The sequence below is a fragment of the Portunus trituberculatus genome, chromosome 27, assembly GCF_017591435.1.
Source record: "Portunus trituberculatus isolate SZX2019 chromosome 27, ASM1759143v1, whole genome shotgun sequence".
In the NCBI taxonomy this organism is placed as follows: domain Eukaryota; kingdom Metazoa; phylum Arthropoda; class Malacostraca; order Decapoda; family Portunidae; genus Portunus; species Portunus trituberculatus.
The window spans coordinates 8732733-8749401 of NC_059281.1; the positions used below are offsets into that span (position 1 = coordinate 8732733).

The window sequence follows — 16669 nt, forward strand, 5'->3', positions numbered from 1 at the left end:
TCTTAGGGTGTTTTAGGCCAGACTTGCCCTCAATATGCAATTCAAAACATCTATATCTCACCAGATCGTACTATAACAGACTTTATCAGCTCTTTTATACCTACAAGCCTCGGCCTTCCACATTCCAGACATAGCACACATAACAGTGAAAAAGCTTTACAAATGCAAACTCTCTCTCTCTCTCTCTCTCTCTCTCTCTCTCTCTCTCTCTCTCTCTCTCTCTCTCTCTCTCTCTCTCTCTCTCTCTCTCTCTCATTGCACAGATGTTAAGACTGTGTGTGTGTGTGTGTGTGTGTGTGTGTGTGTGTGTGTGTGTGTGTGTGTGTGTGTGTGTGTGTGTGTGTGTGTGTGTGTGTGTAATGACCTGACATGCATCCCCTTGAGAAGTCAAGGGTCTTTATTAATAAACATTAAATTGTAAATGATACTCTAAAAGCAAAGATTACTGTACTTTCAAAGTTGCTCAACAGTGAGGAGCAACTAATCTTAAATATCTGATGATTTTTCGTATTACTAACTCATTATTACATGCATAACTCCCCTATCTAGTTCATCATCAGTTTATTCCCTACAAATGGCAAGTATTATATAATTCACCACATCCTTTGATCTTCACAGCACCTCATGCCCTCTATCCCTCAGTAAGGTGCATTGTTTCAAGGCCACCAGTTAAGGTTTGTGATCAGGATTCATCAGAGGTGGGCATTGCCTAAAGCTATGAGTGGGAATGGTCTCCTTCATAGTGCCACAGTGCAACTCAGCCAGTATATATTGATCCTTCTCTCCTTCCTCTGCCCTCTCTCTGCATCCTCCTCTCCCTCACACAGACAGTTATCCAATATCCCCTCCCCACTCACAGATGTGTGTATATATTGTTTCCTTTCTTTTGTCATCCTTTCATGAATAGACTACACTTTCATATGAGTCTGTACCAAGATATACACACTTCACTCTTGATCTCTTAACTTGTTCATCATTCTCATCAAAATATTCTGTGATGGCTCCATTCTTACTTTTTCATTTTCAGAGTCATGGTCCAGCTACTTTTTTTGTTGAAATTTTGTGCAACATGCCATCCTCTTGTTAGTCTTTTCTTATAGTTTCAGACACTCATCTGCTTTTTTTTAGGGTAAAATCTCATTGATTTCTCTCTCTCTCTCTCTCTCTCTCTCTCTCTCTCTCTCTCTCTCTCTCTCTCTCTCTCTCTCTCTCTCTCTCTCTCTCTCTCTCTCTCTCTCTCTCTCATCATTAAGTAAATGCTTCTTTCCTGTTTGTGCAGCTCTTTAAAGCTCACCTGCTTTTTATGTATATAACAGTCTTAGACACCACCACCACCACCACCACCATGTTTGTCTGTACACCTGTGTACAGATCTCAGACTTAATTAAATTAAGATGTGAAATTACTTCTTGATACTGCAATTGTTAATCTGCAACTAAAACTCTGTTTTGAATCTTAAGAAAAGTGTTTTATTGAGCATTTTGAAATAGCGGAGGTGACACAGAAGCTATTCAGAATGCAAGCCATTCTCATATGCATTAGATTAATTAATTAATCAACATAAATCTTGTTCTTTTTTTGCTGCACTGACTATAGCATCCATATTCTCTCTTTGACGATGTTTCTTTCTTCAGGCTGTGGAGGTGGCTGTCTCAGAAGGTGTCTGCTACCACAACGACGACCCACCACATGACTTCCAGATAGAGATTCGTGAAGCTAAGATCACCACCTTGGAGGCTGCTATGTCTTATGCCTGTAAGAAACACAAGAACAAAAGGGCTGTGGGCACTCGCCAAATCCTGAGAGAGTCTGAGGAGGTACAGAAGAATGGCAAGGTGTTTAAGAAGGTGAGTTGTGCCAGGGATTTAATTGTAGTCAGGGGGAGGGATGGCTGCCTGAAAGAGAATAGTATAAAATCTATACGTTCAATAATACTTTATGAAAATATTTGTTTTGTATGTGGTTAAAACTGGCTGCATGCTTACTGGTTATTTTTCATCCTTCAGTATGAGCTTGGTGAATACTCCTGGTTGACCTACACAGAGATGGACAAGATGGCATGTAACTTTGGCAGGGGCCTCAGGTCTGTTGGCCACCAACCCAAGGAGAACATTGTCATCTTTGCTGAGACGCGGAAAGAATGGCTCATCTCAGCTATGGGATGCTTCAAGCAGAGCATCCCCCTTTGTACTCTGTATGCTACTCTGGGAGATGAGGCAATAATACACGGCATCAATGAGACAGAGGTATGGGGAAGGAGAAGGAGGAAGAGGTAGATTGAGGAGCAAGATGTGATGGTGAGAAGTGAAAGAAGTAAGAGTTGGTGATAATGAACAGGATAAGAAAAGGTGTAATGATGTTATCAAGGCAATTTTATCTGTGCTCATGGGATACTTGTATTTTAGTTCATAGGATACTTATATTTGGTGTTCATATTTAAGATATCATTTATGTTCAGTTTCACTCTCACCTCTACTGTGTTCCATGTAATTGCTAATTTGTCATTGGTCTCATTCTTAATAACCCTTTTTCAGGTGAAGCACATCATCACTTCTCATGAGCTGCTTCCCAAGTTCAAGACATTGCTGGACAAGTGCCCCAATGTAACACACATCACCTACTTCTCAGACCAGCTCAAAGAGACCTCCCTAGATGGCTACAAGGATGGTATCATCTTTAACTCCTTCGATAGCATTATCAAGAAAGGCGAAAGCAGTACATTCTCAGGTAGGTCATCCTGTAACAAGAAATGAAAGCCTTATGTTTGTTATAGATATCAAGAAATGAAGCTTTACGTTTGTTATAGATATCATAGTGTTTGTTTTCTCTCATATGGTTCACAGATTCATGTAATATTTTCTCCTTTAACTTTCTCATATTAACAATCAGTGTGAACTTATTTATAATTCTAATACATACTTTCAAATTTATGCCTTCTTCAAACCATCCCTTTTTGAATAAAAGTATATGTCTTATCCTTTGAGTTGTATCTCAAACCTCTCACTTCAGTTATTTATAATTTGCTCTTTTAAGACTGCTTTATACCAATTTTCCCTCTTTCAAACTACCTTTCCTTCACTTTTCTTTATACCTGACTCTTCTTTCCATCTTGTAGATGAGCCTCCACATGAAGAGGACACTGCCATCATCATGTACACCTCAGGATCCACTGGTGCCCCCAAGGGAGTTATCATGTCCCACTATAATCTTGTCAATGGTGTTATTGGTTATGCAGTTGGATTGGATGTCCAGCCTGATGATGTCTACCTAGCGTACCTGCCTCTTGCTCACGTGTTGGAACTCATGGCAGGTATGTGAGAAAGAAGAGATAAAAATTGCCATAACTCTTTGACTAGCACGTGGTACATCTTTCCCTAATTACCAGTCACTCTAAGACATCTTTATTTATTTTATGGCCACATCTGATGTCAGAAGTAGGTAGAAATTGCAAAAATATATTCCTTCCATCCACAACTTTCTTAATACTACTTATAAAGATTTCATACATTGCTCACCAGTGTCTTGTATCAAAGTGAAAGGCTTAACATAAACATATTTTTCAAGACTTAAGATTCATATAAATATTAAGGTAGTTCATGAATGATGGTGTGCTTTACAGAGTCAATGATGATGATGTTTGGTGTGCCGATGGGATACTCTACACCCCTGACCATGACGGATCGGTCCAGCAAGGTGAAGCGGGGATGCTTGGGTGACTGCACCGTCCTCAAGCCCACTATGATGGCTGCTGTGCCTGTAGGTTATGTTTGATAAGTTATTTGAATATTGAGTGACAAAGAAGAAAGTGTTATTGATTGTTTAGTATACTGATTAATTGATTTGTTTGAGAACATCACAGTTTTTGTAACGTGAGACAATCTCTCTTGGAATATTGAATTGTACATTTTATATTTGTATCTCATGTCTTTTTTTTCTTCATTTAAGTTTGCTTTTCTTAATTTCACAGCTTATCCTGGACAGAATCTACAAAGGCATTCTGGACAAAGTTGCTGCTCAGGGACCTTGGTTGGGAAAGCTCTTTGATTTTGGCTTAGAATATAAGTTGAATTGGATGCAGCGTGGCTGGAACACTCCCATATGTAACTGGTGAGTAGAATCCAGTAATGTGGTGGTGTTGGAAATCACGTTTGTTGTTTCATTGCAACATCATAACATGGATCCCTTTTGTGATCATTTTATTACATCATTATCAGTAATCATATACTCTCTGTTTTAGGATTATGCTTTAGAAATAAACAACTCACTAGAATGGATAAGGATACTGACCATTCAGCTCCTTGACATAATTCTGAATTGTTTTGTAGTAATTTACTTTGTTTTGTGGATTGACTTAATTGTAATGCATTTTGAGGCCTTATGAAACTCTTAAGTGTAGGTTGGTGGCACATTCAGTGGCCTGGCTGGCATCATTGTGGATTGTATTGCTGTGAGATTATTCATGGGTAAAATTGTCAATCAGTTGAGAAAAATTATGTTCATTTACTCTTCATTTATTATATGTGTATTTCATTGCTTCCAGTGTTTTTTCTTGAATATATGCAGTAGTACAATTTAAATACATACACCTAAACTGTCTCAGCAGGAAATAGCAAGTAATTTATTGACAATCGGTTGATCTATTACTCTTAGCCTGGCCACTGAATTTGTCACCCTTCTACACTTGAATTTCAGAATGCTGTTAAAAACCTCAAAATGTATATGTGTATAGAATATTTCGTACTTAGAATAACTTCTATCTTCACATCTAACAGTACTCACAGAAATTTGTGTTACACCCTATATTATGCATCTTGTACTTGATAGCTCTATGTTTGATGATTTTTACTCTTCCTGACGTACTTGTGTGAATCTGTTTAGCTGCTTGGTTCTAATGTTCAGCTCCCTGACTCCTTTCTTGATGGAAGTGGCCATACTATGTGTCGTCATTCTTTCATTCTGATATAGATATCTTCCACAGTCTCCACTAGTGACATCAGCTGAAGTAATGTATAACTTTCTCATAAACTTTTTAATATTAGGAATGCGTATAATTTGTGTTGCTTGCATGACAAATTATAACTTCTTACACGTTTCTGCATGGTTTTCTCACTCACTAGTATTTTTTTGTATCATATTTGTTTCCTGTGCGCTTACCAAACCATGGTAATTATAAATCTGTAACCAATCAGACAGGAGAAACAAACTTATCAAGTGTACTTGCTAGGGATTTAGGACATCTTAACACTTCTGTTGTCAGCTCACGTGTCCCTTTTTCTGCAGGTTTGTCTTTAGAAAGGTGAGGGCGTTGTTGGGTGGAAGGCTTCGTATAATGGCAGTGGGAGGAGCGCCCCTCTCTCCAGATACGCACAACTTTGTGAGAGCCAGCCTGGGAGTGCCAGTGCTTCAGGTAAGGCATGGAGATGTCATGGAGAGTGTAAGAGCTACTTTAAATGTCTATGAATGAGTAAATGGTATTAATGTCATATGTGGGTATAGAAGTGCAGTACCTGTATGTATGGGTAACTTAGAAATCCTCAAGTGCTGAAAAGATTGTATGCTTTTATCATGGGATATTGCATAAAGGTAGAAAGAATTACCAGGTGAATGGAGGAAGGCAATTATCATACCTTAATGGGAAGATATGGGAAGTAAAAGTGGATTAATAAAATAAATGTAGAGTACTCTAAGAATAACACTGCTTTGAATTTATAGTGTAAATAATTCCAACTTCACAATAGTATGTGTACCTTTCAGGGTTATGGCTTAACAGAAACCTGTGGATGTGCCACCTTAATGGACCAATATGACCTAAGTGTGGGCAAGGTGGGTGCCCCGCTGCAGGTGTGCAATGCCAAGCTGGTCAACTGGGAGGAAGGAAACTACAGGATCACTGATAAGCCATTCCCAAGGGGAGAGATTGTGATCGGTAGGTTTAAGAAAATCATTGTTATATAGAAGTTAGGTTTCATAGAAATTACTCAATATTATTTAGCAGATAAATGAATGTTCAAAATGTCAAAATACTCAGTATAAACTTTTTGTAGGTGGTGCAAATGTTGCTGTTGGTTACTACAAGAACCCAAAGAAAACCAAGGAAGACTTCTTTGAGAGTGATGGACGAAGGTGGTTCAGAACAGGAGACATTGGAGAAATTGGAGAAGATGGTTGCCTGAAAATCATTGGTATGTACAGGAGAGGAGAGTTATAGAGAAAGTTTATACTAATATCATCATGTTTGCTACTATTATGATGATTTTGGCAGGCAAAAGGCATGTGACTAAATATTATTCTTTTTGCACTGTCCATTAGAAGGTTCACCTTTGCCCTAAACTTCAGATATTCAATCCCATCTTCTTAGGTATTCTTCTTTCATCTTTATCTTTTAAAATCATTACAGTATCCCATTACATGTCCTTTTACATCAGTACTAGGGAAGCTTGATGATAATACAAAAATTCATACCCATACAACTGGATTTTCAGACCGCAAGAAGGACCTAGTTAAGTTGCAGTTTGGGGAGTATGTATCCCTAGGGAAGGTTGAGGCAGAGCTGAAGGTGTGCCCCTCAGTGGAGAATATTTGTGTGTATGGTGACTCCAGCAAGAATAACATTGTGGCTATTATGTGTCCAATACAAAAGAATCTGGAGGATTTGGGAAGGTCCCTTGGCAAGCTTGACCTGCGGCGGGAGAAGCTGTGTTTAGACGAAGACATAAACAGGGCTCTCCTGCAGGAATTGGTGGCCACTGGCAAGAAAGGTAAGAATGGCCTATGTATCTGTGCATATGTGTGTTTACTTGGGAAGCTTACAAATATGGTTGTAAAGTAAAAACCTCTAAGAAATTGTGAACATACAATCTTATAGTACTCTTGTAGTTTCACTTAATGTACAGAGAACCAACAAGGTTATCATTATGATTTGTTGGGCAACATATCACCAATATTTACAATCTGTACAATATTCATAGTGCAAGGGAGATAGGAGAGTTATAGTGAAGGTTTTTATGTTAAAAGGACTTATCATAGTGAGTAATCACCTATCTGCTCATACAAGGTGTGGCACTTCAGGAAATGAATTTGTTTTGACATTTCTTACATAACTTCTGACCTATTCTCAAAAATTGTATTTTGCAGCAAAACTAGAAAAGTTCGAGCTACCAACTGCACTCTTCCTCTCTTCTGAACTTTGGACGCCAGACACTGGTCTTGTCACTGCCGCCTTCAAGCTGAAGCGTAAAAGCATCCAACTGAAGTATCAGGATGCCATCAATCGTATGTACGCCTCTTAGAGCCTCAGTGGAGCCCACTTGTTGGGCTGGGATGTGACAGCTGCCCCTCAGGATCGTTGGCGCCTTGCAGGTAATGACCAGATGTGGAGTGCATTTGGTGTACTCTTAATCAACAGGAAGCTCTGCCAAAAATGAAATCTATAAGTTTAGATTTATTGTAACTAGAGTTTTGTAGTTTGCTGTTGGAAATTAACAAGTAAGACTTTTCTCTCATTTGCCAATGTTGTATATATTTCTTTTATCAGATTGGTAAAGAGCTGGGCCTTTATGTCCCAGTTCTGGTTTAAGAACATTTGTGACTCCTACAATTTTGGTCTGGGGGCAGGTTATGACCTTACTTGACGGTAAGGGTAACCTGTAAAATGTTGTGTTAATATTTCTACTGCTTTTATCACGTCAATACAGAAATGGACTGCATGTTTGGCCTTTGTTTGGCATCAGTATTGATTGTTGTTTCCCATGTGACACTCGCTGTGTAAAGGAAGAGAACGTTACAATGCTACAAGTGATGTTTGTTCCTACTAGATGTGTTATGTTTGTGTCAGAGCTCAAGTGTCTTGTTAAGTGTGCATTTCGGTGTGCCCACTATTTACTATCTTCTTGTTTTACGAGTGCTTTCTCTGTCCTCACAAAAGTAAATGTCAAAGGCATTAATGTCCTAGTGTTTTTATTCCATTACAGATGGAATGATTTAAAACTTCATTTGTACAAGTTATGTTCTGTAGAGGACTATTGTTTTCATAGATTGGATCCCTATTTCCTAAAATATCATAAAGGTTAAAAAAAAAACTATGCTTTATCAAATACTGTAGTGTGATCTTTTATTTCTCATTATGAGTGTTTCTGAAGAGTTCTATCCAGTTTTGGATCTTGGTATACTGGAAATAAGTATGGCAAATTTTTCATATATTTTGGAAACTTACATTCATTACTTACTGACAGTAGCCTCTTTTCTGTTCCCTCCTACTTTCTCTATCCATTTTCATTCCAAAGCTTGATGTTGCATTTATGAGTACAATAGTTTAACTTACTTTTGGGCCCACACCCTTAAATCTTCCAAGTTTTACATTCTAAACACCACAATCTTATATCTTATTGCCAGTATGGCTTCTATCTAGGCAGCTCCACTGGAAATCTTCTGCTCTTCTTATTGAGTCTTAGTCATTCTCAAAGATTTTTGGTGAAACTTTAGTTGTTGCCGTAGATATATCAAAAGCTTTTGATAGAGTCTGGAACAAGACTTTGGTTTCCAAACTATCCTCTTGTGGCTTTCTATTGTCTTGCACAAGATCAAGTTTTACTCTAATGAGAAGTAAAAGTTGCCTATTGCATTTGTCATGTTAGAGTTGAACAGTACAATAAGCGTTAGTCAGAAGGCACTGCAGCACATTGAATTCCTCAGGTACTGAATAGAAATTGATACAATGAATGTCTTAAAGTAACTTATTTTCAAGTAATGTTATTCATAGAATGGTATACCAGGAAATGTATCTGTGAGTATGTACAGTTTTGTTTGCACCAAGTAACATTTGAAGAGTTCTTCAGAATGTATTTTGATCAGTTGTTTCACTAGATATCGGCTTTCAAAATGTGTTATCATCAAATATTTTACTATATGTCTGCAGGGAATCTTATTGAATAATGAACTCCACTAAATATTAAGTCCCATGAAACTGAAAATACAAGAGCTGTATTAGTATGTATACACTGCCTTTAAAGGTTACATGACAATTATCAAGTAATTTTTGTGGAATTAAGGGTTAATATTTTATTCCAGTAAAAAGCCATATTCTTTTCTAGTCGAAAACCTCCTTATTTTATTTGTGTGATAAAACTGTTAAGGCAGGGTTTCTTATTTCTTTGTTGAAATGATAGTCTTGCAGTCTGTAAAGTTGTATGTTTGTTTTGCTCCCAGATAATGTGAATTATGTAGTCTTGATGTTGATAATAATGGACCAAATATTCATCTGTTTGTAATTTTATAGTGGATAGATTTTTAAAGACCATCTAGGATGCCAGGGAAACCTTGTGATTCACACATCAAAACTTAGCTTACATTAATTAATTGGCACCCACAAGAAAGATTTGTCAGTGTGGAAGAGATATATTGCCCCAAGGCAGCTCTGTAGTATATTAACACACACACACACACACACACACACACACACACACACACACACACACACACACACACACACACACACACACACACACACACACACACACACTTACAGATACAGCAACACATGCATTTCTATGTTTGGAATGTAATGTACAATACAAAAACTATAGAAGCCTGAAAATGAATTAGTTCACCATCATCTCTATATAGTTATGTATATGAACTTTCCATTTCAGTACATTCAACAGAACAAAACAATCTGTAGAGATCAATTTTTAGAAAATGTAATATGTACATTTTTAAAGTTAAATGTTCATGTTAACTAAGTGTGAACCACTGTTTGGAGGTTGTTTATAGATTACTAAGAATTGAAACATACCCACTCAGCTTCTGCTTTTACAGGAGTTGATTTTAAAATAACAACAATGTAGAAGATTCTTTACATGCAGTTATTAATCACAATTTTGAGAATTCAGCCTCTAGACTATGAAATGTCTCAGTTTTCAAATCCTTAGTTGCACGGAATATTGAATTGCTAACTTTTAGATCTTTAGATGAGACTGATAAGATGTTAATGCAAATCATGTATATTACATAGACAGATAATGAAGACATGCTATTTATTACGAATCTTGTGCTATATTATTGGATGACATGGTATACATTACATGCACAACTTTTAATCATGATACATATTAATGCTGCACAAAATCAGGGGAAGTAAGGAAGGAAATGTATAATGTCAACATTATGTGTTATGTGTACCTATGACCAGAGCACATGCAATACAGTTCCTTAAGACTGTAATGTCAGGATTCATTTCATGTATTTTCACACCATTCTCATTGTAGCATTTCATGAGTATTATTAAGCCCATTGTAGCAAATGCCATTTCACTTGTAAGTACTGCCATCTTGTGCTGACGTGCTGCTGCAATCCATATGGTGAGCTACTCTGCTCACCTGCTGACATCACATTGTGTTCCATCAGGTATGTTATTTAATGCTGACCACAACCACAACTAAACTGCTTTTTAACCTACAGTTGATAATGGTTTATAGCTGCTTTCTTGTATCACTATTTATATGGCGCACAATGATTTGTAACAGTTGTTTTATGGTATTTAGTAATAGTGTAAATCATTGGAAGTACTTATTGTTACTAGTATATGTGTGTGGCTAGTATAAAAAACACTGCTTACTAACAAATTTCTCTCTCTCTCTCTCTCTCTCTCTCTCTCTCTCTCTCTCTCTCTCTCTCTCTCTCTCTCTCTCTCTCTCTCTCTCTCTCTCTCTCTCAAAATAAACCTGTATCATTTGAAAGTTATTGTGCATTGTTCTGTTGTGTAGGAAATAACATGATTGGTGAGAGTACAGTTTGATATAACCAGGTTTGTTTAACCCAGGCTGACCTTATGGAGCTTGTTAATTTGTGACAATAACCTGGGATGCTTTAACCTTCTAGTCTGGGTAAACAGTTTAAACAGTGGTAATGCAGCCTGGAGGAGGCAAGGTCAGCAATGTAGATGAGAGATTAGATTTGGCACTACCCGCTGACACTACAACTGTTCGGGTCACGAGTGAAATGTTGTCAGCTCAGATTCACTTATAGATTGACCCATGAATTTGGGCACACTAATTAGTTTTTTTTTTTTTTTTTTTTTTTTTTTTTTTTTTTTTTTTTTTGTTATGGGTGTGTTGTGTGATTAGGAAATACTTTATTTTTATTTATTGATTGATTTTTCAAGGAACTAAACATATTTATTTTTACTCCTAGGTTTATACATCAAGGGCATTTTGTGTGCAAAGATTGGTCACTGGAGTGTAGGAGTGGGATTTTATGGCCACTACCTCAGTGCTCTGTGAAACCATAGTATAAGATCCTCGTACTAGAAGAAACTGGATTATGCAAGTTTCTATGATTTCTTAGTTCAAATTTTGTGTAATCTAGTGATTTATTTAGGGCTCAAAGTCATCCACATAAGCATCCACATAAGCATAATTGAAAGCAAGGCAAGAATGTGCTGTGAAATGACTACCAGCACTAGAGCAGCCAAATGCCTTATAAAAAATATCTCAGAACTTACTGTTGCTGTCTATGATGGATTTGTCTAGAACATTTCAAGGCAAAGATCATAGCATTAATGTACAAGTAAGCTGTTGTGTGTAAGATGACTAGCTAAGGATCACTTCTAGTCAGATGTTGAAGAAAATAACTTATTGCTTGCCATTGTATCATTGTGATATGTATTCATGACGTACATACTTTTTCACCTTGTCTTCTGGCAGACATTACTGTTTGGGAAAGGAAATATAGAGTGATGTTGCCATGATTCACACAACCCCCACACACTACTCTGTCCAGTATCTTCAGGATCGTTACCAAAATGAAGGAATGTATATATTCACTAATTGAACTCTCTTATTATTTGATGCTGGCCAGGACAGATTTTTAATTTGCAATAAAAATTGAGGGAGGTTTATTGAACGAGCCTTAGGAAGAAACAAATGTACATAATTTATATGTATTATTTTTGCATAACTGATAGACATTTATCATTAATAAATTTCATATGGTATATGTATGATGGATTTTATTGAAATTCCTGAACTAAACTGTTGGTGCAGATAAGAAATTTAAATAAACACGCCTTATATTTAATGATTATGTCAAGCCATTGAAGGAACATGAATAACTGCTTAACAAATCATGTAATATTTGATGTTATACGTCTAGGGCAGGGGTTCTCAACCTTTTTCTCGTTAATTATCCTCTGAGTTACAAGACCATCTACCCGAACCCCCTGTAATCTGATATCGAACAGAATCTTAATTTAGTGACTGACGCCGACTCATTATGCAATGATACTGCAAACAACAATATTAGATCAGCCATCTAAGCACCCATTGAAACCTTGTGAACCTCTGACGGTTCGCAAATACCTGATTGGAAACTCCTGATCTAGGGAATTACTATATTTTTTTTCATAATTCAGTGGGTAGAGTAATGAATGTATTTTCTAAAACTAACATACTGTACGCAGTACCGTACAATGCCACAGACTACTGCCTGACAAGGCCAAGAGGGATGTCATTCTTTAGGAACTCATGTTGAAGGGTGTTAAAGGAAAGTTATTGGGGTGGATTTGGGATTATTTGTGTGACAGGAAGGCAAAGGTATGGCTCCAGGGGGCAGTCTCTGTTGAAGGGAATTTTGACTTGGGTACACTGCACGGGGGTGTACTCAGCCCCATGCTTTTCAATATACTTATGGATAAAATTGCCAGATATCCTTTTCCCCAGGGCACAGAGGTAATTGTCTATGCTGACGACATCTTGCTACAGTGTAATGCTCCTCGGACCCTTAACTCGGCCTTAAGCCATCTTGAGTCCGTGTACTGACATGGGCCTTGTCATCAATGAAACTAAAACTAAATTTCAAGCAACCCCCAGAGTTTGCAGACCACCAAGCATAAATTCCATAAAAATCAGTCGTGTGCAGTGCTATAAAACTAAATTTCAAGCAACTCCCTGAGTTTGCAGACCACCAAGCATAAATTCCATAAAAATCAGTCGTGTGCAGTGCTATAAATACTTGGGAGCTCAACTCGGTTTTACTAAGGATTCTCACTGTATTACCTATGTTCACAATCAATGTTTGTTACGGCTTGCTCCCCTACGAGTGCTAGCTCACAGGGGCTATGGTGTGGGTATCCCAGTGCTTAGGATGTTCTACATTTCTGTTATCAGGGCTTTAATAGACTATGCTGCTCCAGTCTTGTTTCGGTATAGTCCAACACAGCTGAAACCCTTGAGTACATTCAGAATGAGAGCATGAGAGTAATCTTAGGCTGCCCCAAGACTGCAAAGCTTGAAGTTCTCCGAGCAGAATTGGACCTCCCACCATTGTTTGTCGAATACAGGAAATCACCTGCCGTGCACTGTGTCGGATGGCATGTAATGGTGCCAGCCAACCCTTGTGTTCCCTTGCCCACCTTCATGCTAACCCCAGGGCCCCTGCTAACTCTTACTTGAGACAGCTTTTAACATCACTAACCAAATTTGATGTCCTTGACTCCTACCTCATGTTGTTACCACCTCTGGTTCCCCCTCTTGGAGACCTCACAAAGTCAGTGTAGATATAGAAAAACTTGCTGCTCCTAAATATAACTGGTTCCCACATGAACTTGCACACTTGCCCACTATGTCATGGAGTGTCCCTTGCAGGTGCATTTCCGCCCACAGGGGAACTGGGACCTGCCACCAATGATAAGCTGGTTCTTCAACAATGACATCATCCCTGCCATCCTCAAGGATTTCCCACTTTTTGCTCCATCTTTGTAAATAATGTAAATATACTTAAGGTTATTTATTTTTGTACTGCAATACATTAGTATTCTATGAACATTTGTTTGGGGGATGGGTGGCAGGCTCCTCCCATCTCCTTTCTTGTATTTTTTTTTTCAACAATAAACTTATCAAATCAAATCAACACAAGCAAGAACATGGTATTGGAATTTATTGTGTTGTGAATGCTGAGTTTAGTAATGTCGACATTTTGAAGCTCCCCACGGCAACTTGTATCTTAACATAAACTAAAACCATAATAACACTAAATATTTCACACATAATTCCGTGATAATTTTCAAACACTGATAATTTAACACATACAAGGACATATTATTGGAATTTATAGCGGGCAAGGAGAAGAGAGTGAATTCCTTGCGAGAGCCACAGCTGCACTGATGATGGCGTCGGCACCTCCCTCCCGCCAGGACACACGGTTGACCTAACTGGAGTGCCGTTATATTTTCAGCCTGTATAGAGGTGACAGTGCCGTGACAGAGGTGGTGGAGGTTATTAATGCACCAAGGAACAGGTGTGCAAGGTGTGGCAGTGGTGTTGATAAGGGATTAGTGTGTAAGGAGGGAAAGAAGTGTGGTTGGCCGAGTGCACGTCTGCTCCGTCAACAAACAGTGGTGATGGCCGTGTGGTGTTTGGTGTTGCTTATACACCCCATAAACACACTGAAACACCCACCCCGCAACACATCCACAACATGCCCATATACACCCAAACACACAAAGTGAAGTGATGACATTCCCGACAGCACCAGCGGCGAGACAAGAGAGCAATGCAACTCTTCACCACGACTCCCCACAACGCCTCACCATCATTTATTTCAGGTATTTCTAAGGCCACTCTCTTATTTGTAGGTTTTCTTTGCATATGAGAGTGAAAACAGTGCCCAAATGTTGAAAAGGTGATGGGTATAACGAGCAGTTGTCAGTATTACCAGCTATTATTTGCTTCTTTGAGTCACCGTAAGCCAAACATGTGTCAGAATGTACTACAGTGTACCATTGCATGTTCCCTGGGCAAGTTTTACCAATAGGGCTTAATTTTATTGTGGTGAGATAATAAATGCATCATAAGGATTATGGAGCCCGCGCTGCAGTGTTCCCGGATGTTACCTGCCGCCCGGCCCCCGCCCTCCCCAAAGACTCCCCCCGTGGCAACCTGCGGGTTCCAATCCTTTTTTTGATATATTGTCTAAAAATAGTATTACGCTTCCATGATGTGTTTTTATGGTTTCTCTAAATATTTCGTTGTGTTTGAAGTGTGTTCCGCGCCTGTGTTCGGTAAATATGTGGCGTTTAGTGGTGTTTTATAGCTTAAATATGAGCTGCCATAACCTTCAAAATTTTCCATCTTCCAATATTATTTTTATATTTTGAGGTGTAACTGGGCCTTTATGGTATTACAGGATTGTCTGTACTTTTTTAAGCGTGAAATCAATCCATTGAGTGAAATATGTGGACTTTGAAGTGGTGTTTTGTCCCGTTTAACGTAAGTTTTATTTTTTCGATTTTATTTGTTTACGTTTCTGTTTGACGGTCAAACTCGTTGTAGTATGCCTTAAAAGAAAGCTCAGGCTCTGTAGAATGTGTTAGAATACTCGCCAAATGAAAATAGGTTGACTTTACAAGAGTTTTTAATGAGTTTAGAGTTTAATGGTTTTGTTTTACATAAATGCTTTTTCACTCGTTCCATTCTGGTTCTAGGTCAGTGTTGGATGCCTGAGAAGAGAGTTTACATGGTCTAATATTTTTCGAAAGAAATATAAAGTCGAAATGGCTGGACGTTTTGGCAGCGTTATAAGTGGAAATGTATATATACATTTTATATACTTAATTTAGACAGTTTTTAAAAACTAGTTAAGCAGGAGATGTTTTGATGTTTTGGATATTAATTAAAGTATCTATCAAGTCATAAAAAAGTAAGCATTCGGGCTTGGCTTCGTTTTTTCTTGAAGTCATTTTTAAAATTATTTACGTAATTCAGCCGAGTCACTACTGTTCCCGCGCTCTTGATGGCGTCACAGCCAATGTGGTGACTCATCATAGCCCAGGCCGGCGTCCCTCCCTCCCTACTCCCCAGTTCGTCGATATTTTGCCTAATATCTAGTGATTTCTACATGTTTTCCTGTGTTTCTTGGCTTAGGTGTGTTGATATTAGTAGCAGAAGAAAGAAGGAAGGAGAAATAAAAGAGGGTGAGGAGGAAGGAAGGAATAAGTGGAGGAGCAGGCAAGCCACAATAGGTGCTCTACCTACACTTCCTCAATATTTTGCCTAATATCTCGTGTTTTCTAAGTGTTTTGATGTGTTTCTAGGCTCAGGCGTGTAGATGGGAGCAGTAGAAGAAAGAAACAAAGGAAGAGGACGAAGAAGAAAGGAAAAATGGAAGTGGAAGAAGAGGAGGAGCCAAGCCACAATATTTAGGTAAGTCCCCATTTTAATGTTACCGTTCTTTATAACGCATTTTGGTGTTTTTGGGTTATATCTGAAGTATTTTGAGTGTGTTTGGTAGTGTTGCAGGGTGTTTTGGGTATATTTTGTGTATTTTCAGTGTGTGTTAGATGTTTTTAGGTATATTTTACATATCTTGAGTGTGGTGTAGTGGGGTGTTTGAATATATAGGTGTGTTCTGAGTGCGGTTAGGAGAATTTTGAGGTGTTGCATGGTGTATTGAGTGTGTTTTAGGTTAGTTTTATCTTGTTGTATTGATATGATAATCCAAATATCTTACTTATGTGTTTTTAGGGGTTCAGATTTTCCTGTATAATCACTCCCAGATCTTTTTCTTCTTAAGTCTTCATTATTTTTTCCTCTCCCATCAAATAGTTCCATACCGGTCTTCTCGTACTCTTTCCTAGTTCCATTACATGACATTTGTTGACATTAAACTCCAATTTCCA

The 16669-nt window shown here is 38.1% G+C and overlaps 1 protein-coding gene and 1 long non-coding RNA gene across 4 annotated transcripts in view; one reads left to right on the top strand and one right to left on the bottom strand.

Moving 5' to 3' along the window:
• The window catches only part of LOC123509485 (long-chain-fatty-acid--CoA ligase 3-like), a 35909-nt gene extending 23918 nt beyond the window's left edge, over nucleotides 1–11991 (top strand). For all 3 annotated transcript variants that reach the window (XM_045263782.1, XM_045263781.1, XM_045263783.1), the window contains exons 3-13: nucleotides 1635–1847; nucleotides 2007–2246; nucleotides 2535–2727; nucleotides 3116–3310; nucleotides 3620–3756; nucleotides 3968–4107; nucleotides 5281–5407; nucleotides 5755–5926; nucleotides 6045–6182; nucleotides 6483–6758; nucleotides 7135–11991. In XM_045263782.1, the coding sequence (XP_045119717.1) occupies nucleotides 1635–1847; nucleotides 2007–2246; nucleotides 2535–2727; nucleotides 3116–3310; nucleotides 3620–3756; nucleotides 3968–4107; nucleotides 5281–5407; nucleotides 5755–5926; nucleotides 6045–6182; nucleotides 6483–6758; nucleotides 7135–7289 (1986 nt within the window). In that variant the 3' untranslated portion in view covers nucleotides 7290–11991. The remainder of the gene's footprint in view (nucleotides 1–1634; nucleotides 1848–2006; nucleotides 2247–2534; nucleotides 2728–3115; nucleotides 3311–3619; nucleotides 3757–3967; nucleotides 4108–5280; nucleotides 5408–5754; nucleotides 5927–6044; nucleotides 6183–6482; nucleotides 6759–7134) is intronic.
• Nucleotides 6839–14200, bottom strand: LOC123509486. Its single transcript, XR_006676199.1, has 2 exons — nucleotides 13493–14200; nucleotides 6839–7411 (listed from the first exon to the last, which is right to left on the bottom strand). It is a non-coding gene; the product is annotated as an uncharacterized LOC123509486 (long non-coding RNA).
• Nucleotides 14201–16669: the final 2469 nt, after the last annotated feature.